The sequence below is a fragment of the Crassostrea angulata genome, chromosome 5 (assembly GCF_025612915.1).
Source record: "Crassostrea angulata isolate pt1a10 chromosome 5, ASM2561291v2, whole genome shotgun sequence".
NCBI lineage: Eukaryota > Metazoa > Mollusca > Bivalvia > Ostreida > Ostreidae > Magallana > Magallana angulata.
In genome coordinates, this window is record NC_069115.1 from 7376444 (window position 1) to 7398844 (window position 22401).

Sequence of the window (22401 nt, forward strand, 5' to 3'; positions counted from 1 at the left end):
ATCTCATAAAAATGGTTCCTAACGAGTTTATTGTTCTATAAGTTTAATAGACATTGATTGGACTAGTTGATGATATTACATCATTACAGGATATGGTGACTATGCCCGATGCTTTTTCTGTGGAGGAGGACTTCGGAACTGGGACAGATCCGATGATCCATGGACAGAGCATGCCCGGTGGTTCCCGCGGTGTGCGTTCTTACGGAACAACAAGGGAGATAGATACGTGGCCCGGATCCAGAGAATTCACCAAGAACAGGTAAATCTCACTGCATGCAGACCTCATATAATCTTAATATGTGGTCTATAAAACAAATCATGAAAATCTGGAAGTAGTTGAAGAGTAGTAACATGCATGCTGACTCCTTATGTGTATATTTCCCCAAAACTTTGATGTTCTTTGATATCTGATAACACTGCTCAAAATCCAAAGCACTCTTTTACTTTAAATAATCAAAAGCTTTGAAATTTATTACTTTATGATTACCGTAATATGGTGAAGGTCATTTGATTATTGATAATCTGGGTGCAAGCAGATTCGCGGCTATGTTAAGGCTGCCCGATTAATTTCACAGCGATATGTAGATATTCACTTGTCTGTACTTCATAAGATATGACGTCATAGTTAACTTTGACGTCGTGATCTGCATTCCTTTCGATCGTTCTTAGGGAATGTATCGTAACGTTATAAGTGATATTCATTGTGCATAATAAAACCGCTTCATTCCTTTACATAGACACTGTTGTAAATACTAGTGATACTAAATTCAATATCACCGATATGGAGTATAAAAAAATCAACAGTTTTAAAGCTTCGTAATAGGTAAATAACTATTCATAAACTAATGGTTTTGAGACTCCCCCTGCTACGTGTAATCTAATGAATGGTGATATGTATGTGCATATAAAAAACGGCTTGGCACAAGTGAAAGATAAAAACAATCTTAGTATATTTTACGTGAAATCGGGAGAGAAAATAAGTACCACTGTGAATCTTGCTGGGGGAAACCTACCGATTAACCCGATTTTGTGTAAATCGAGCCTATAAGGTAAAAATGTGCCTAATTTCGATGGCAGTGCGAAATGTTTTGACAATATTTCAAATAAACGAAATATTTATATGAACCCCCAGCAAGAACTGCAAAATACATTACTTATCGAAGGATTTTTCATAAAAATATTTTTGATTTAATGTCATTATTCACTTGTGCCGATGCGATTTTTATAGATTATTTACTGTGTTAGAATACACCCGTCACGTGCTTAAGAAAAATATATGACGTCACAAAAATACATCAAATATAGTGTTGGATGCCACTGTTAACTTATGTAATAAAAGTTTAAAGAAACCAACTTGGTTAAAGCATTTTTCGATAATTAAAATAGTATCATTTTTCGATATATATTTAGCTTCGGACAGCCTTAACATAGCCGCGTTGCATCAATCATTTCATTCAAAACTCCAATGAATGAAAGATAAAGAGACAAACATTAAAAGAAATACAGAATGAGAGAGAGGAGAGAGAGAGAGAGAGAGGAGAGAGAGAGAAATACACAGGAGGAGAAATAGAGGAGAGAGGGGGGGATAGAGTTACAGACATCTAACACAGAGAGAGGGAGAGAGAGTTGGGGATACACTCAAAGAATTCACTCCAGGTCTACATATAAAGTAGAACTTAAATTAGAGATTGTCAACATATAAATGTCTCTTTAGTTCATTAAAGGAGAAATCAGATAGTTATATCTTAATACGTTTCATATAATGAAATGTTTTTAATAAAATGGTAGAGTTAATAATATGATGAAGTAAATTTGTGTTGAATATGATGGAGTAAATCTGCTTTACCCAGAGATTTTTAATGTTCTTTTGCTTTTACTTAAAACATAATCTGTGTTTGTGACTGTAATATCTTTACGCTTGATGCATGGTTATATGTTCCGATAGGAGGCCGGCTTGGAACCATCATTTCAAATATTGGCCCCTCAGGGTAAGTTCAAACTTAACTTTTATTTTGTTCAATTCTTAGCCATGGTGAAATATGAACAAGATGTACAATCTGTTAATATCCACATTTTTTAAAGTTCTTTACTGTTGAAATAGGTTGTTGAAAGTTAATTCTATGTCTAACGTAACCCATGGTTTAGGAGAAATTATGTTTAAGAAAACACTAACCCCTTTTTTAGTTTGATTTTTACTAAAATACTGCAGTCAGTAGAAATTCAAAATGTTTAGAGCACATTATGGACTAAATTTATTAGATAATCAATAGGCTTGCCAGGAAAGATCAGTTTTAAAGAGGCAGCCTTGTACCGGTACACGTAGCTTGAATACTCACTGTATTTGTTTTAATGTAAATTGATGGAAATCATTTGTTTGAAAAACTGTTTATTTTTAGTGTTACCCTCTTCCTCGAGGTTTGATATTTTGAAGTGACATTGAACATTGAATTAAGTTTGGGCAGCCTTATGATTTAAAATTTATAAAATCAAAAACTATATATTGAACATTTTAAGTTAGATTTATCATCACACATATTAACATGATGATAACTAAGTTATAATAATTGAAAAATTCCTGACTGTTTATAATCATTAAAATACGTGCATGTTAATAAACAGAAGAGAAATATAGAAAAAAAGTTGCAATAGCTGTCAGATTTAACTTTTTAATGACCACTAAATATCTCTAATAATTGATGATATTGTAGAGAGAGACCTGGACACCTCTCTAGCGGAGGCTCTGAGGGAGATGGGCTACACCAACCAGATCATACAGACTGCCATGGACCAGTGGAGGAGGCGCCTCAGACCCGGTGAGATTGATTTATCTTAACGAAGGAGATTACATTATCTCTTTTGAAAATTCAACAACATAGAGAAGTTTGATCCTCTGAAGAAGTACCGTTATACAGTTTTACTTGTCATAAAATCTACACCTTGCTTTCATATTTAATATGCATATTTAATAAAAAAAAATAAGAACATGCATTTAGAAATTTAATTTGTCATTACAGAACCAAAATAATTTTTCATTCAATGAATAAATCTCAAAATTTCTCTCATATCATGGATTAAACTTATAGTAATTTAAAGTATGCACTATATCTTGAAATATAGTTTTTCAAATAAGCAAAAAAAACATGCAGTATCTCAAATCAGCTGAACATGAATTATTAAAGATAGCATAATTCATATGAAGTAACAAATAGACAAATAACAAGGAATTATTTGGGGGGGGGGGTATGATTTTTCGAAAAATTTTCTTAGTTAGTATGAACAAAACCCTCAGGGGCTTTGAATTGGGAACTGTATTTTAAAAGCCCAAAAGCTTTAACCACTGAGTTATGATTAGTTATACAAACAATTTCTAAGATAAGCATTTTAGAAAATCTACCTTTCTATATTTATAGGTAGAAGACACCCACCTGCGATGAGTGCTGCGGGGTTATTGGACATCATTGAAGAGTTAGAGGGAAACACTGAAGACAGGGCTAGTGTACCCACAGAACGACCTTTGACCATTCCAGGTAGAAACACTGAAGACAGGGCTAGTGTACCCACAGTACGACCTTTGACCTTTCTAGGTAGAAACACTTAAGACAGGGCTAGTGTACCTACAGAACGACCTCTGACCATCCCAGGTAGAAACACTGAAGACAGGGCGGGCTAGTGTACCCACATTACGACCTTTGACCTTTCTAGGTAGAAACACAGGGCTAGTGTACCCACAGAACGACCTCTGACCATTCCAGGTAGAAACACTGAAGACAGGGCTAGTGTACCCACAGAACGACCTCTGACCATTCCAGGTAGAAACACTGAAGACAGGGCTAGCGTACCCACAGTACGACCTTTGACCTTTCTAGGTAGAAACATTTAAGACAGGGCTAGTGTAACCACAGAACGACCTTAGACCATTCCAGGTAGAAACACTGAAGACAGGGCTAGTGTACCCACAGAACGACCTTTGACCTTTCTAGGTAGAAACACTGAAGACAGGGCTAGTGTACCCACAGAACGACCTTTGACCTTTCTAGGTAGAAACATTTAAGACAGGGCTAGTGTACCCACAGAACGACCTTTGACCTTTTCAGGTAGACAAAGGAAGCTGGATGGTCAAGTCCATTTTTAACACTATGATTTTGATCTGCTCGAAAAGAAAAGTTTTGTGTAAAGACATAGAAAAATATTATATACTCTAAAGCTAAAATTCATAGAATTTTTGAAATTTACATTCACATGTACTTGTAGGTGCAGATAATGACCAAGCAGTAGAAGAAACATCTCGCCCTTCAGAGGAGAACACAGAAGATGGTGTAATAATGTTGCAAGGTTTGTCACCATTGGAAATATTCAATTGAATTAAGTGTTCAATTAATTTTTTTTACAAGCTTTTGATTTATTTTAATTTTTATGACAATTTGATTTTATCTTTATTAAATAAATTAAGTCTGAATGAAATGATTCTTAATCTTTGATAACAAAGTTGTTACCAGTAGCTCAATTCTAGGTTATGCCCCTTTAACTGCACATTTGATAATTAATACAGAAAATCGCACTGGTGGACTGGTGGCCCAAGGTGAATCAAGGGACTATGGATATGATCAGAGAGAACGGCAAGGTTAGTTCAACTTTTTAAAGTTAAGTTCTGTACCAAGAATTTTTATTTTGTTACATATGCTGTAAGGAAAGTATGAGGGTGATCCAATAATGTTATGACAGGAATGTTAATATCATTGAGCATTTGCATGTTTAAAAAAATAAGAACTCGTCAAACTTGGTATTTCACAATTTTTTTTACATACCGGAATTAAGAGTCTTGAAGGTGTCAATACAGTATTAATGTTGACTATGTATTCTTACCAAAATTGTGCACCTTTAGATACAGATTAAAAATCCAAAATGAACTTCTGGGAAAAAAATCCTCTTGATAACTTTTTTTTTACAACACTTCATTTACAATCTAGAAGCAAAAAACACACATGCATCTAGCAAGGCATGATACTTTGTTTACGTCAAAGTTACTCATGTGCTTGAAAATCAAGCCCGGCCTTTTCACCCCCCACTGGAAATAACACACGGCAAAATTTCAAATGACCTCACATTATTGCAAAACTGGGATAGACATCTTGCACATTTGTTTTTCATCTCATTAAAAAAATAAACTCCTGTCGCAGGTGGAAATGCCCCAAACTCAAAGGAGAATTGGGGAATTATTTTGCCTCAGCCATCACTGTAATGACACCTGAAACCAACCATGAGCACTTTTCATAGGGAGAAACCTGTCCTCATAAATTAGTTGACTCTATTGATTTTACAGTTTACAATGCCAATGTCAAGCTAAACTAAACATTAGAAGAGATTATGACAAACATTAAACTTAGTTCACAGGTACCTCTTAAGGAGTAAAAGAATATTATTTAATTTTACATCACAAGGTCAAAGTTCAAGAGACTATTCTAGTACTGTAATGAAAGAGCTTTTATTTCATGAATGTTGGTGTTGCATTTCCCCTAAGGTACATGTATGCATGAATGCAATAATTTGTTTGCTGGGTGGTCATTAGATTCTTAGTATTATCATCTTGTCTAGATTGTCTTATCACTGGCTTTTGGCATTGGCTTTTATTGATAGAAATTTATTTTCAAAAAAAATCATTTTTTGGAGTTGATTTTAATCAACTCTCCTATGCAGTTACTCAGACAAACCGAAAATGAAACAGTGTTTGGACCTCAGCACAAATCATTGCTGCTGACAAGACTTAGTTCTTGAAAATAGTTGATAAATTCAATGTAATGTATGCTAAAGAATTGTTTTTTCAAAGGAAATTTATTTCTAAATACCTTGAAAATAGTCAAATTTTAAATGGTACGCACAATTTAAATATTTTTTGTAGTCGTATGTATTCCTACGCCAGAGTTCAATATAGTCTCGTTGAACTCGGCGCTTGGCTGTCTCCGTAAATCCTTGTCGGAGATTTACGGTGTCAGCCGAGCGGTTGGTTGAACGAGACTAGAGTTCAATATTGCTTGGATCTATACAATTTTCGAGAAATATTTCTATTACTGATACATAGTTTGATTGAATAAATTTTATCTTTAAATTTTAACATTATTCATATGGGGGTTTCTCGACATTCTTGTCGAAAAAGTCCAAAAATTCATATTATAAAAATGTGCATAATTCAAATTAGAAAATACATGTACTTGTCATGCAAAATAACATATCGTTGATTTTAAAATAAATAAACATCAACAAAATCAACTCCCGTCAGTTCTTCAGTACTTTGATTTATACAAGAAATCCTACAGAAAATTTCAGTGATGGAAGGATAACATATAAGTTAACTTTTTAAAAAATTAAAACGAAATTGACCAAATAGTTTTTATGATATCCACCCTCAAAGCATGTTGTGCCAGCCATTTTACATATAGAATTGTAAAGAATAAAAGGATGTATACGATCAAGTTTGATTTTATTTGTATCAGATAAAGAATACCTTATTTTCACTTATATAGAAAATGAAAGGATCACCGATGTTTTTATTTTGAAATTATATTTTTAATTTTAATTATTGACACTTCAATGAAAAATGCACAACGTTTATTTTTGTCAATTGTTACGTCTAAGTCTCAACTGACGTTTTCGTAAGGTGTTGACTCTGATGTGGATTTTGAAGAAGCCGGAAATGATTAAATTACTTTTGAACTTTATTCTAACAATTCATTTCACTTAAAATAATTTTTATGATAAGTATTATTTTTAATAAAAATGTTACATGATAACCTGTATATTTGAACAGTTTACTTTGCATTTGCATTTTACGACATGTGGTAATTAATGCTCAATACCCTGCGCAGAGGGCACACAATTTAAAACCCAACAGACCTTAATTAAGCCATTTCTCATCAGCTTTTGTTTTTCTACAAGTTTACATTATCCTACCATTGGCATTTGGTTTTTTGATTTGTTCAGAGAGGCAGATCCTACAGGAGGAGTTCCTGGGTTTAACGGAGACCCTGGTCTGTAAGATCTGCTGTGACAAGGATGTGGCGGCTGCCTTCCTGCCCTGCGGTCACCTGGTCTGCTGTCTGGACTGTGCCCCCGCCATGAGGAAGTGCCCCCTGTGTGGTGAGGTCATCAAGGGCACAGTCAAAACCTACTTTGCTTAAGTTCCAGGTAAGGATTTGGATTACATGTATGTACAGACACATAATCTTCTTGAGATTGCATGGTTCTATTTTGCAATATGAAATGGCATGTATTTTTACCATTTACCAAAATTGCTTCAATAATAGAGGAGTGGAGAGATCAAAAGAAAGATTAAATGACAAATATACAATGAGGGACAGTGTGAAGGATATAATTATATAATAATATTAAAGTACATGTAATATATATAGGAATTAATTTTCATGTTTGAGTTACCTATGCAACTGAAATGGATATAAATATTTCATAAAGTAGAAATTCACTGGCTAATTGAGTAAAATATAAATACAAATATGACTCTTTATTGATTTAGGTTTAGACATTTATAATATTAACATGTTAACATTTAATGTTCAAAAATCTTGTATATTAATTACCCACCCGTGTTTTATGGGATTCATGTTTTTGATATAGAATTAAATTCTACGAAATTGCTTAAAATAGAATTAACAGAAACACATTGATACCAATGAACCAATTTTCATATGATTTTGGTATTCATTCATTGACATGTTTCATCTCCTGATGAACTTTATCAAGCTGCATTTTGTTCTTATCATTATATGGTTACGTAGGTCTCTTGATCAAGATCAAATTGTTATCTGTAGTTTTCAATTTCTTTTTCTTTTTTGTTCTAGATTAAATTGCTTTCATAAGTCACAGAACAATATATCCTGCTTGTTGATTCTTTCACCTCCCCGTGGTGAGCAGGGGGCAATGGACACTATACAGATATAGGAGGCTAAGAAAATACTATACTGAGGAAAAAGGTAGAATCCTCACTTGAAAGATAGTAGAGGAGAAAAAAAAATACAAATGATAGCGAGGATTGAGTGAGACTGGGGCTGAAAGAAGTGTAAGAAGACGTTGCGGAATCATACTATCTTTGTAATGAACTTGCATTTTATAACTTGTATTACACTGGAAGAAAAATTGCATATTTTTTAGAATTCTAAAGTTTGGTAACAATTTTATGAAAGCTTTTCTGTGAGGTGGCTGGATTTTATATTAAGTTCTCTAGTTATATGCTAAAATCAAATCTGTGGGCACAATTCTTGCTTTTGCTTTCCCCCCAAAAAAACCAGAACATGTTATTATCCTTTATCATCAGTGAAAAATATCTAAGATATCATACAAAAAATATCAGTATAACTTGCTATTTAGGTCATAAAATCACTTTTTTTTCAAGTAAAGTACCTAGCTAAAATCATACTTATAAACCAGCATATTTATTAAAAGAAAATAAATGTATGATGCAGGTATAGAATACACAAAAATGCATTGGGTAAATTAAAAGGGGATATGCACGAGTGTAATATTGCGTGAATATTGTAAAAAAAAGGTTGCAAAATTTGCATAGAGAGTCAGTGAATGAAAACAGGTGAATTTTATTTTTACTTGCCAATGGTTAAAGATCTTGATCAGTATTTGAGTTGCTACTCAGCATACATGAAATATAAGTGGAATTTCAATAAGTGTGTATGATCTTTTAATAGATAGCACAATTGAATGTATAGGTCTAGCAAAGTAAAGAATTGGTAATGAATTCATTGATTTCATTTTTTTTGCCTGTAGTTTAGAAATTGATATGAAGTACATACTGTTTATTAAACCCATGCATGTAGCAGTTATGAAATGTATATAAATATTTTGAAGAATTGGCAAATTCATCAAAGTTGTATGAATCACATGTATACTGGTTATCATAATGATAAACTACCTACAGTACATGTATGTGTAATGCCTTTCTTGGGCAAATGTAATTTCTTATAAGGCACTTTAATTTCAATATCTACATGTAAGAGGCTTAAATCCCCACATATGAAAGTCTATTAAGTGATAGTCAAACATTTAGGTTTATAATTGTAATCTGACATGAGAAACCACCTTCGCCACCCATTGCTACTGGTCAAAGCTCATAGATTTTGCATTTTTTTTCCAGGTGAGGTATTAACTACTGATTTGATAACAGTAAAACTGGCTCAGTACACAGATATCACTAATTCTTGGATATAGCTAAATTAAAATTTAATAAACTTCCCTGCAAAACTTTTCACAAATTTTACAGTTACATATGGAATAAGGAATCATTCTTTGAGTATTATGAGGTGATAATTTCGGTCGGGGTGTGATCAAATCCAATAAAGCCCGAAGGGCTTTATGATAGATTTGATCACACCCCGACCGAAATTATCATCTCATAATATTCAAAGAATGATTCCTTATTACTTATATTTATATAATTTTAAGCAATCGTACGATTATATATTTAAATATTAATAAGCAAACCCCGCCGGCGCCTCGATTTGGCGTCGTTTGTATTATGGGTTATATAGTACAAAATCGATGTGTAGTGTTATTACAGGCAAAGACACTGGATAATGTAAATATAACAGATTAACAAACATTATAGCAAACTCTATAGCAAAACTACTTCATGTAGAAGTAAACAATACCAAAATTTAGAACATGTGTAATGAATCTATTATAAAGCAATAAAACTTAGCATTACCAGTTGACATAAAAAAAATTGTATGAATTTTTAACCACATAAATTCTTTGATTTTCAATTTTTATTAGGTATCGAAAGAATGTATCTTCTTATTTCTACACTTTAATCATCAAAAACTTGTCTGGTACAAGAAGTCATGTATATAGCAAATTTGGAATATCTTATGTTATAGCATAACATATAATATTAAAACAAATCCATTATGCATATAAAGGAAATCCTTATAACCGAGTTTTATTGTAGTTTTTCTTATATGATCATAGTTGTCCTGTTTGTTCTTCACAATATGTAAAGCTCTATGTACAACTTTGTATGATACTTTTTAGTGCTTTCTCAGAAGCTAATCTCTGTGTTGCATTTATAATTTTGCATTCATAGAATCATCATTGACTTATTATTTATTGCTTACTACATGCTTGTGTGTCTGCTACTTATTTTCATTCCCTTGCAAAAAACTTTTCACTTTCATATAGCTCTACATGTTGCCATGTTGCTTTTGACATTTTAACATGAATTGTGCGAAATGTCATCTTATGACTGTAAATACGTTTATACAATTGCTTATATCTTCATCTATGCCTTAACGATTCTTTGGATATACGGGACGTTACAAAGAAATATCCTATATTTGATAAAAAAAAAATTTGATAGTATCATAAATTAGATAATAAATTATAATTTCTCTAAAATATGATATTGGTGACTTGGTATAGGTGATGCACTGTCTCGATGTGCTATGTAATCTTTGATAACCCATGCTTTATTCTTTAACAATATGATAGGCCCCCCACATTGCTATGTGTTGTCTTTATCCAATATTAAAGATGAAATGCACGTTTAAAACAACTTGATTTCATGATTTAAAAATAACTGCATGCACATGCAACTGCATGCACATGCTGTACAATTATGTTTAGATATTTTAATATGCATACAGATTAGGTACATAAAACATTAAACTTGGTAACAATTTTAAGCTCACCTGAGCCTTAGGTCATGCCTTATTTTAAGGGGAGATAATAAGGGGTTAATTGAAAAAAAAAATTGACTTTTAAAAAAAAATCATTTGGTACGAAAAAGTTGGAACTTTCGTGGAAGCATCATCAAATATTGGATTTTCAAGTAAGTTCAAATTATGACCTCTCGGGGGTAGGGTAGGGCGACAATTTGGGTCAGATTTTCAGATGTATTATATAAGGAAGTCTTCAAAAATCTTGCAGTCAAAATTATTGGAAAGCATTAATCAGGTAGATTAGATTCAAGTTTATGCAGACCATGTTCCCTTGCCGGTTGGGTATGATACGAACACTATGATTTAGTCAAAATTCTTCATAGAAATATGCACCAGGAAAAATCTTTTTATCTAAACATTTGGATGAATAGTTAAACATTGTGTAGAAGAATATGTGGGTAATGTAAATTCAAGTTTGTTTACATCACGATGTCTACGATTAAGGTTGGGGCACTATTTGGTGCGCGGGGGGGGGGGGTGACTTATGAGGATTTTAAATCTTAGCAAAAATTTTTTAGCCAGAAAATTAAAATCTTTGTGGATTGAAGCATTCTCAAGTAGTGTAGATATAAGTTAGCAGCATATGTAAGGCATTAACCTCAGAGCGGGGATAAATGTGACATAGCAATATAAAGAAAAAAATCATTTGAAATCTTCATCTTTAAAATGAACTCAAAGTTAGATATGTGTCGAAAATATAATACTCATATCATATTTGCTTTTTTTACTAAATTGTTTAAAAAGCACATAGATTAATTTTTAAAGCACTAAGCATAGCTCAGTGCTTTATTGTCCTTAGACTTCTACTTCCGGTGCATCGAATAACCCCCCCCCCCCCCCCAAAGGCGCAGAAGTTTACATCATTTAAACTGGTTAGGGAACCAGTTTCAGGAGTTTGTGCACATAACTACACGGGCTATTGTAAATCTAATGTATGGGGCTTAATACATCATTGCAAAGGCTGCCACACAGTGATGAGGAAATATAGTGCCTATACAGAAGCTGAAATGTTATATACATATATCTGTTATATACATACAGAAGCTGGGTTGACGCTTTTCATTACTATCAGTACTTTGTTTTGATTTAGAATTAGGTCAAACGACCATGGTTGCTCAGGTGAGCAAATGGAATCTGGGCCTCTTGTTGGATTCTATAGAAACATTGTGCATTTAAACTAGTATTTTTTTTTTAAGCTTTAACTGAAAACTTGTTTAATTTCAAAATTTAAATATATTAATATATATATAACTCTAACTGTGCAAATATATGAACGTTTCTTAGAAACCTGGCATCTTTATAGTCAATATCAGTAACTGTAATAATTGCTCAATGTAATGTAACCCATAGCGTCAATAAATATGTAAGCATAAGCTAACCAAATCTTCCCAGTGTAAACGGATATGCTTGCAAGTTACAGATTAATTACTTTTTTCTTATTAATTTTTGTTTTAAATGCTAGGTAGGCATATTCAATAGTTAAACATCAGACACTTTTTTTGTTTTTTTGATTAAGTTGTGCTTCATTTTTGTCTTTTGCTTAGAAAACTAGCATACACGCAAATTTCTTTCTCTCTCACAAATATTGTTTTAATGTCGTTTTTCAATTGTAAAAAATTAAAAATATATATATATGTGAACAGTAAAAGCTAATAAATTACATTTTCCAAATGAAAGCTGTTGTCTTCTTATTTTTTTGCTTCATTTTGTTCGACACATAAAAACTCCATACCTTAAACAAACCAAAATGAATGCGATAAGATTTATATTCTGAGATCCGTGAACATTTAGAACATACAGAAGATGGACGGGTTTTTTGAGAACCAGGTTCGCCTCGGTTAATTCTGCATATATATTTGGTTATATCAACTAGATATGGTCAGTATTTCTGTTCATGTTTTACTGAGGACGTTCTTCTGTTTGTGATGTATAATAAAAAGTAATCAAAACAAGAGAAAGGACAGAAATAGCAGCGAGAACGAAGGCGGGAAAGTTCCTAAACGAGCAACAAAACAAAGCAAGTTAGGAAGCGGTCCAAACGACTTAATTAGTCACAATATAAGCGTGAGTGAAATTTTAAATCAACGTAGGTAAACACTATTCTATACGAAACAAATGACCAGCTGAATAATAGTGTTTTTGAAGACTCATTGGGGTGCAAAAAACAAATATGGCCTTAGAAGATTCACTAAGAAGTACTTTTAACAATGATCCAACAATTTCTAACAAGCTTGATACTGTCATCAATGCAATAAAAGACATAAAAATTAACCAAGATGGTATAAAACGTATTTTTGAATCAAAACTGGACAAACTGAAAAAAGATTTATTGAAAAATGTTGCGGAAAAACAGACCTAATACGCGATGAAATTTCTCTGGATTTGGGTGTAGAAACACGGCTTGTCGATGAAGTCATGACAACTATTCAGACAATACAGACACGTCTAACCGGTGTGTAATGTTCAGCGTAATCAAACAGCGATGACGGTACCGTTATGCACACGAGTATCAAGAATCCCCTTTACTGCACCGACCTAACAGTTACGGCTAGTGGAATCCCGATTTCAGAAAACGCTGACCTCATGCAAAAGGCTAATGATGTCATTAACTCGCTAGGGACAGACGTTTCATCAAACGTGCAAGTGATAGTGGTAACGCGACTCCCAAGCAGATTCAACAACTGCCCCGGCCTTTAAAAAATTTGCTTTATAAATAAAGAGGAAAATATTCTAGTCCTAAAGGACAAAATAAAACTGAAATATGAAAAAATAGCAAGTCATGTGTGGAACGTCTCATTGAAAGAAATACGCGATCCGTATTGAAAATCCTACCGCTAGCTGATCCACTCCGCATTGATTCCAAAGGCATAATCGGACCTAAACTGGTCCATCGGTCTCGAGCAACAACACACTTATAGCAATCAACCCAATTCGTTGAACTCATTAAGCTTGGTCATTTAAATGTGTGTGTGTGGGGGGGGGGGGGGGCTGGACAACTGAAAGTTGTGACCTACGAATGCATATCATACAAGAACTTAATTGTAATATTTTCTGTTTATGCGAAACACACCTTAAAGTCAATGACGATATATTGCAGTCCAAGAGTATGTTAGGTACGGATTCAACAAGCAACATATGCATATGAATGCCCAGGAAGCATGGGGGGGGGGGGGTGTCGGTATTTTGGTAAAAGACTGGATATTAAGAGTGTTGGACATCTCAGTGATAAACAAATCATTTGATGGAATTTTAGGTCTTAAATTACGACATCGACACAGCGAATTTGAATTCATGCTATCTGCCACCAGAAAATTTCAACAGGGGTCGCGATGTTCAGACGTTTTTCAGCCACTCCTGTCCCAAATCTATGTCAAAAGCGATACTGATAACATTATCGTTTTAGGAGACTTTATTTCTTAGAATAGGATCGCTCACTGAAACTTTGTGCGATGAGGACGACATGTGTCTTAGAGAACCGCTAGATAAATGTATCAACCAACACGGTCATGAATTTATGGAATTTCTAAATAAAACAAAGTGTTGCGTAATTGAACGGCAGATTCAAGAACGATGACAATTTTACGTCGATGTCGAGGAAGGGGAAAGCGGTGGTCGACTACATATTTCCATTCCTCAAGACTCGTTTAAAAACATCAAATCATTTGCTGTGATGAAGATACAATCAATTGTAGACAGGCTAAAGCTTTATACCCTTATCAATGAAAAATCAAGGCTGCCCGACCACTCTGGTGGCGAACAGCAGCTATCACCAGCACTATTGAATTGTGATAGATAATATGTGTTTACATATTTAATGAGCCATAAATTCAGACAATTATCAAAATTTGTTGTAAAAGCATTCCGAATTCGGAGACAATTTTTATAGATAATTTATTCATTTGAGGTTATTCACTTTGATGCAACATTGTAATTTAATATGTACCATAACCCGAATATAAGTTAATTATTTATACACCTTGTATAACTCGTGATGAACCATAATTCTAAAATTACCAAACCCAATTGGTCGGGTGCCCAATAGTCATGTACAAGTAGTTGTTATGATTGTACATAATATGCACATATTACCTAGATAAAAAATAAACATAAAATGATTGACTGTAGATTCTTCTCTATTTCAAGTATATAACTATATTTTTACTACATGTAAATCTTATGTTTAGTAACTAAAAATGAGTCAGAAAATTTTGAGAGGATAAAAAGTCACATTACAGTGTGATGGTTGGAAGAGGGTTAGAAAGTTCGAATTCTAGTATGAGTAAGGTATTCGAATTGAAGTTTTATTTTTAATGATATGAATTACGCTTAATCTTGAAATGTTTTTTTTTCCAAAACAAATAGATATATCACCAGTAAAGCTGGCAATTGATGACCAGAGAGATATATATATAGAGAGAGAGAGAGAGAGAGAGAGAGAGAGAGAGAGAGAGAGAGAGAGAGAGAGAGAGAGAGAGATTTGGAATTCAAACATTGTTTTCATTTGTATAATACATTTTCAAAAAAACGTTTGTTTTCTGTCCATATTAAGATTTAATATCTCAAGGATCTGTTTCACATTGCATGGGTCAGTAGTTGATTTTTTTTTAAAAAGACTATTTATTGCCTATCAAATTACTACAAAATACCTCGTTCCGTTCCTTCAGTCCACAACAAGCTTTATTATAATCTCCTAAATATATTTACGTATGTTAAAATCCTTTAAAACGTAGATAAAATCTATGTTCACAAAATATACAGACACCTTTTGTGGGATTTTTTGTAAGACGATTGGCTTTTAAGGAGGTGACTCTTTTTCTACCAACTCAACTTAGAACGCACAAACTTGAACAGATGTTTTAAGTGTCTGTAATTTTATTCGCTGGCACACCCCGTCTGTATTATTGACCGACAACGTCACACTGTACTTCAAAAAGGTAGGATGTGAAGCTTTTAAAATCTGCTCTAACTTATTATGTGTTGTTTATGTATGAAAACTAATAAGACTATATCTAACATTAACTGGGTTATTTTTTTAAAAGGTTGAAAATTCTCTTTGTTAGTTGGTTTATGTAACGCGTCGGGTGAATTGCTGTCGAATGGCGGCTATAACAAACTAACTTGGTTTTTTTTCTGGCAGCTTAAGACATTATTTATTTTTCTCGGAGATATTCTCTGGATATTGAGAATCACTGCTTTATCGTTCTGTTAATTGTTATAGGTTTCCAAGATTTACAACCTTATGTTTTTATGGACAATAATTGTTATATTTGAAAGATCGTCTATAGTTATTAAAAAAGTAACTTCCGGGTATGTGTCTTTTTAAGTAGGTCAACTTGTTTATCGTTTAATTCAATTTTTTTAAATGCCCAAATTAATTCATTCTCAGTAAATATTTTGCAGCTTCATTCTTTGAAGCATCATCAAGAAGATAACATGTATGAAGTATTCCACATTGCTTTAATTTAATGTAATTTTGATGAATTGTTTTCGTGATTGATTTTGATTTTTAATACACTATTCTACCTGTTATTGCATTTTACCAATATAAACATATGTTTGACCGAGGAAACACATAAAAAAATATGATCAAATTATTGTAACGGTTATGCAAATTTACTTTTATATGTAAAATTTTATATACTTTTTCATTGAACAAAAATATATTTTCTTACATGTTATGTAAACATTTTCTATATTATTTAACACATTCAGAAAAAAAATAACAAGCAAACAAACACAACAATTACTAAAACCCACTGCTATTTACAGGCTGAATGATCCATTTAAGTTTATTCATGATTACATATCTCTATGATTACATGCGTTCTTTGATGAAGTCTTTAAGATCACACTCATATTCTTAATGATATTTTCTAGGGTTGTTTAATTTTTGTTTTCGCGCGGCATATCTTGCATGGGATCACATAATTCTTACCAAATGGTTAGTAAATAAACATCGAAATATTTTTATTTATGACCTTTCTTAAAACCTCGGAATACTTTACGTAGTGTACAAATTACCCTTAGCTAGTAATTTCATAAACAAATGATAATAATTTTTCTGATTTATCAAATATCAATGACTAAGTTATAATCATAATCAATAAAACAAAGTTTAATAAAATATAATTAGTTTATCTTATATATCGTGTATATCGGTTAAAATATTTTAAAATAAAGGCCCGAAGATGAACTATGAAGATATATTCATAATGTTATATTACATATATTGCATACTGCTAGTCAGGAATCTGGACAGTTATACTGTACGACTTCCTGCAGCAACTGTCTGTATTCGTTGATTTTTTGGAAACTAAAAAATCAAAGTAGGCCAATGAATAATATTTTTTAAAAACTCACAGAATGCCTTAGTGCATCTTACAGCAATATGGTAAATCTTTTGCAATTCTCAGTTATGACAAAGAGCTGGCCGCAATATACCTTCCTGTGTGTGCTTGACATACATTCAGTACCAAGATATTAACAATGAGCTTGAAAGGAAATGGTAAAAAACCCTCTCTGAATGTTTTATTGCATCGTAGAGTAATAGTTCATTTATGCTTATTTCAGTTTCAAAAGGCTGAAAGGTCAACAAATTACCAATCGGATCTTCCTAAAATGTTCAGATATTAATAGTTAAACTATAAACTATTCATAAATCTATATAATTTACCTTTTAGATGGTGGTACTTTTCTTTATTTTTGTTTTACTTCCAAAGGAGATCAATAGTGTGAAAAAAATGGCTACGACCATGGAACCCTCTAAAGGTCAATAACATTCGTTAATGATGTAAAGTTTCAGTTTGTGTTTGAGGAGATAGTTTTTGTCCAAGCTCTATCGTCAAAAAAGGTGACTCCATACTTCGTCTTAGAAACTACATGTAAAGTTCAATATATTTCACCAAAAAATTATATAAAGAGTGATTGTCGTTTAGTATTAAAATTTTATCATTAGTTATTGATCTGAACAAATTGGAAAATCATTATGTAACAGATAAAAAATAAATTATAAAATTATAGCCTGTGACGGGGCAACTTGTTATACAGATTTAAGTTGTTAACTTCTGGTTTTGGGATGGGTAAATACTTTTACTGCTTAATCGTCATCTCGATCAGTTTATAAGGACAATGATTGTATGATTTCTCCAATCACTGCCTACATTTAATGATTTAAGATTTTTTAAGACATGGACATAAAACCAAAATGATGACTGTAAAGATAGTACAACCCTAAATTCTTTGTGCAACTATGTGCTCCCGAGTTTCAGGGCATTTATAATCGAAACCACAGACCTCAGTTTTGCATTTCAATGTCTCAATATGTACTTTCAATACATACATGTACCTTTTGTTCTGATATGATAAATTGTAAGAAAATTGTAAGAAAAATAAACCTTACCTTCCTCCCAAAGAAAGAAAGGTCTTTCAAAATTCCTGCTTGATATACACTTAATTCCACAGGTTAATTTTCCAAACTAAAAAAAAAGATGAATTAATTAGTTGTGTTGTGCGCCTATACAGGAACAGTACATATTTTGTATAGATTTTTTGTACAGACAGCTGTTGGTTTCATAGTTGAACCCATGCAATGTTCCAAAGAAACATGTCAGTGTGCGTTTTCATTCCAAAACATGAATAAGCAATATAAGTGGCAAGTAATTTCATTGGCTACATTAGACATTAAATTTCTCAATCAGCCGACGAAATTAGCCAACCAGGCATAGTTACACTCAATGTGACAGATATACATGCAGTGTTTTCCTATAATATTTACAAATAAGAATAAGTTAAAGAGTTTGTTTTCTTTCTGAACCAAGTTTTAACATGTATATTTAATGACATACCATGTAACAAAATAGATCACATTGTGTTCAAATCATATGCTTGCATAAGACAGTAGATCTAAATTCAAGGTACATGTATCCTACGTTTTTTTTTTACGTTAAGCATGTCTTTTTTACATAGACGTCGACCAATGAATGCTGATAATTATCTCAAAAGGGTGTAACGTAATGATACAAAATAACCACAAGACAAGTTATTTTTGATGTGATACGAAGAAACTGTTATATTTGTTATAATCAAAGTGAGCAACTCTTTTGTGACATGCTGCTGTTATCTAAGTAATAACAAGCATTATTCACGTCTCACGCAGCGCTAACGAGGAAGCAATGTACATTCAAAAATTCGTTTGCAGTTATAACACAACTGACATTTTTGAGTTGGCGGTCAACATCTTAACGCTGGTGTATGACAGTGGACAAAACATTAAAAGGCTTCCACAACACCACGGACTGCTATGGTTTTACTAAAGCATTGATTGCCTTTTCTTTTTTTTATTTTTTTTCAAATAATGAATATAGATTTAAGTACAAATATACTACACATTTTGCTGATTATGACAGTTTCTCTTGAAATTTAATTTAGTTTTGTTTAATGAAGCAGTGATCTAATTATAAAAAATAATTTGACTGTTCATACTTGTCTTGTGGTTGACATAACTTGAATAAAGGTGCCTAATTACTAGTATGTATGAAAAAAGGTTATGCTATTTTTTCTAGCTTGCATGTAATGTAGCTGAAAAATAAACATTTAGCTTCAAAATATTGCACAAAAGTACATATACGTATAATTTGGGCTTGGGTAAAACACTACTTCAATCTGTATAATTTGCAGTTAACCTCTTTCGCCTGTTATCGTTTACTTGATAATAAATATATATGAATGAATAAGGTGATGGGTTTATAAATGTAGGAATGAATGTGTTCATGTATATGCTAAACAACAAATTAACTTACAATTTATTATCATATGACAAAAGTCAAGCTTATTATTTATTATTCAATTATCCTTTGTCTTGTATACAAAGAATATCAATGATATATCACTCTGTAAACTGGTAAATTATACTATATACTATATTCTATGATTATTTTATAACACCACTTCTTGACTTAGTATTTTGGAGAGGGTTTATATAGGCTTTGCCTGTTGCCTAATCCATTTGATTACTCAATGAAATATGTTTAAATTAAATTAATACCAAGGTTGAAAAGTTGACAAATTGGATGGATAAAAGGGGTTATCAAATCATAATATCATTTATTATTTAAGGAATTTATACAATCTTTTAAATGTTCACAATGCAACTTACACGTCTTAAATTTACTTTCAGAAAATCGATTAACGGCGAAAGAAGTTAAATAAACTATTGTATATGGTATTAGCATTCAACAAGTACTCTCTAACAACTAAAGGGCCTGATAAACAAGACAGTACATAATTAGATAAATATGAATGATTTCAATAAAATGTTGGGTTTTTTTTGTTAATTTTAGTTTAGTTCAAGTTCAAATTTTAATTTCGACATTTCTCAGAAACTCACGGACAAGCATTTGTTAACATTATTTGGATACAAAAAAAATATTTTTAAATTACATCAATTTGCAAAGTACATGCAGTAATGAACAAGTGCTATAGATTAGTTCAGATTTCCCAAGTTTAAATGCTGTCATTTAACACGGTACATGTACATATTGTACATATTAAAGTTATCAATTTTTATAAACAAATACAAGTAGGTTTAATTTCTTCCAATTAGGTACAGATATTACTTTGAAAACTATAGATAAATGAGAACATTCATTCGCAAAAAAGTTAATCTCATTTACAATTGACATGAAAGTTTTGTTTATATTTTTAACTTAAGATTCAAATAATTACCAAACATAAGACATTAGAGTTATCGTAAAATCATTGTATGCATTTTTTTTAATTGTATTTATCATTTCTTTATCAACTGTACAGCATAATTATGTAAGGTACACTAGTTTTTGACCTAAAATATTAAACTTGTTGTGCCGGTGAAACGATGAGAAGTGACCAACTCGCTGCAGGTCTGTAGCTCCCGGTCTAAAAAAATTGGCTGGACGACCTGGGAACTACATTGCCTCCCATAGTAAAAAAAAACCCTTCAAATTACGGCGCATAAATGCGCTGGTTTTGGACTGATTAACCATATTTCCGCACACATTCTGTGAAAAAAAAATAAGTACCATTCAATTCTTCATTCAATTGATTGCTAATATCGGTACGTTACTCGCCTCTAACTTTCTCTTAAACAAACTGCACCACTTCGCTTTATGAGGCTGGTTGTAAATTAAACTCGAAAAAATTATTTTCAAGTATGCATATGAGAAAAAAGATTACATCAGAACTGAAAGGTCGAGGTAATTCTAGACTAGAATTGTCTGCTAAATATGCTTTCTCGACAGAATGAAGTAATTCATCGAATTCCATGTTGGTGTACATGCTGGTCACATAAGTAACCAAGATGTCATTTCCAGGTACAATCAGAGATTCGATTTTTAGCATAACATGTGGGTGCAAAACACGACGGCATCCTAACATCCTGACATGTCTTAAACCTATTAGAACCCGACACTCTTAATGAAGCATTTGGTCAATTGCTTATATGTCATAGCTAGTTGAGATTGTTTCGGCGGTATTAATAGCAATGCAATGGTTAGATCACGTATATGTTTTATTGTTTATAACCTCTTTGTTCAAAATGAGGCTTGAAATCTTTTAAAAAAATTTAGTAATACAGCTTGATCACTAGTATTTCTCAGATGTCTGGTACATTTTCCTTTACTTAGGCCCTTAAAACTGATGAGCTATGAGCACTCTGTTTGTGCAGGGATTGAAAGCTGTTTGTAGGTTTGATATATGAGCAAATGTCAAATTGCTGGCTAACTGAGAATCTTGTTCCTTTGTATATGGTCGTGTCTAAGAAATTGACACTGGTGTAAAAAATTCATGAGTAAATCTCAGATATTTATGACAAGAGTTTCCTATGTCAAAAATTTCTTTAATTTCATCCGGGCTTCCATTAAATAGAATAAAGCCGTCATCTTTATATCTGCCGTGATAGGTAAGTTTGTCGGCATGTTGAAACTAAGATATTACATCATCAGTGATGTATTTGATTCTGGAAAACATTATTTTCAATTATTCATCTGAGAAAAAAAGATTAGATCAGAACTGCAAGGTCGAGGTAATTCTAGAATAAAATTGTCTGCTAAATATGCTTTCTCGACAGAATGAAGCAATTCATCAAACTCCATGTTGGTTTACATGCCATAAGTAACCAAGATGACATTTTCAGGTACAATCAGAGATAAAATTTTAAGTATAAAATCAGACGTGTCTTTGATGTAAGAATTCTGTTTCTGAACAATTGGCACAAGGAAATGATCACAGTAATGACCTATATTTTCCGTTGGTGTGCCGCATTGAGCGATAATTGGCGGACTAGGTGGATTTTTTCGGAGGCAAAATTTGCCTTTTAAAAGTGCATCAAGCACTTGTTTGTTTATTTTATGTATTTTAGGGAACAAATGCAGACTCCCACATTTCAAATTGACATTTTTAATTGTGCTTAAGCACCGATAGGTTTTCCTGTCTAAAGTTTTGTTTTGATACATCTCGAAAACTTTAGATTGAATGCTATGAGTCTTCATCCTAACACCAAATGCTGCAATAAAGAGCAGAAGCTAATGTCACTCAATATAATCATACCGCCGGTTGACCAGATTACACCATTTCATTGGTACTATACTGCACGAGACAAATACCCCCGCCTTTTTTATCCATATATAGAATA

The 22401-nt window shown here is 32.5% G+C and overlaps 1 protein-coding gene and 1 long non-coding RNA gene across 5 annotated transcripts in view; one reads left to right on the forward strand and one right to left on the reverse strand.

The window, feature by feature from the left end:
• The window catches only part of LOC128183365 (baculoviral IAP repeat-containing protein 2-like), a 34516-nt gene extending 22110 nt beyond the window's left edge, over positions 1 to 12406 (forward strand). For both annotated transcript variants that reach the window (XM_052852348.1, XM_052852349.1), the window contains exons 4-11: positions 90 to 259; positions 1946 to 1988; positions 2709 to 2813; positions 3411 to 3527; positions 4252 to 4332; positions 4550 to 4621; positions 6976 to 7179; positions 7851 to 12406. In XM_052852348.1, coding sequence (XP_052708308.1) covers positions 90 to 259; positions 1946 to 1988; positions 2709 to 2813; positions 3411 to 3527; positions 4252 to 4332; positions 4550 to 4621; positions 6976 to 7172 — 785 coding nt within the window. In that variant the 3' untranslated portion in view covers positions 7173 to 7179; positions 7851 to 12406. The remainder of the gene's footprint in view (positions 1 to 89; positions 260 to 1945; positions 1989 to 2708; positions 2814 to 3410; positions 3528 to 4251; positions 4333 to 4549; positions 4622 to 6975; positions 7180 to 7850) is intronic.
• The window catches only part of LOC128183366 (uncharacterized), an 83301-nt gene that overhangs the window by 32925 nt on the left and 27975 nt on the right, over positions 1 to 22401 (reverse strand). For all 3 annotated transcript variants that reach the window (XR_008243583.1, XR_008243585.1, XR_008243584.1), the window contains exon 2: positions 18136 to 18211. This is a non-coding gene — a long non-coding RNA (uncharacterized LOC128183366). The remainder of the gene's footprint in view (positions 1 to 18135; positions 18212 to 22401) is intronic.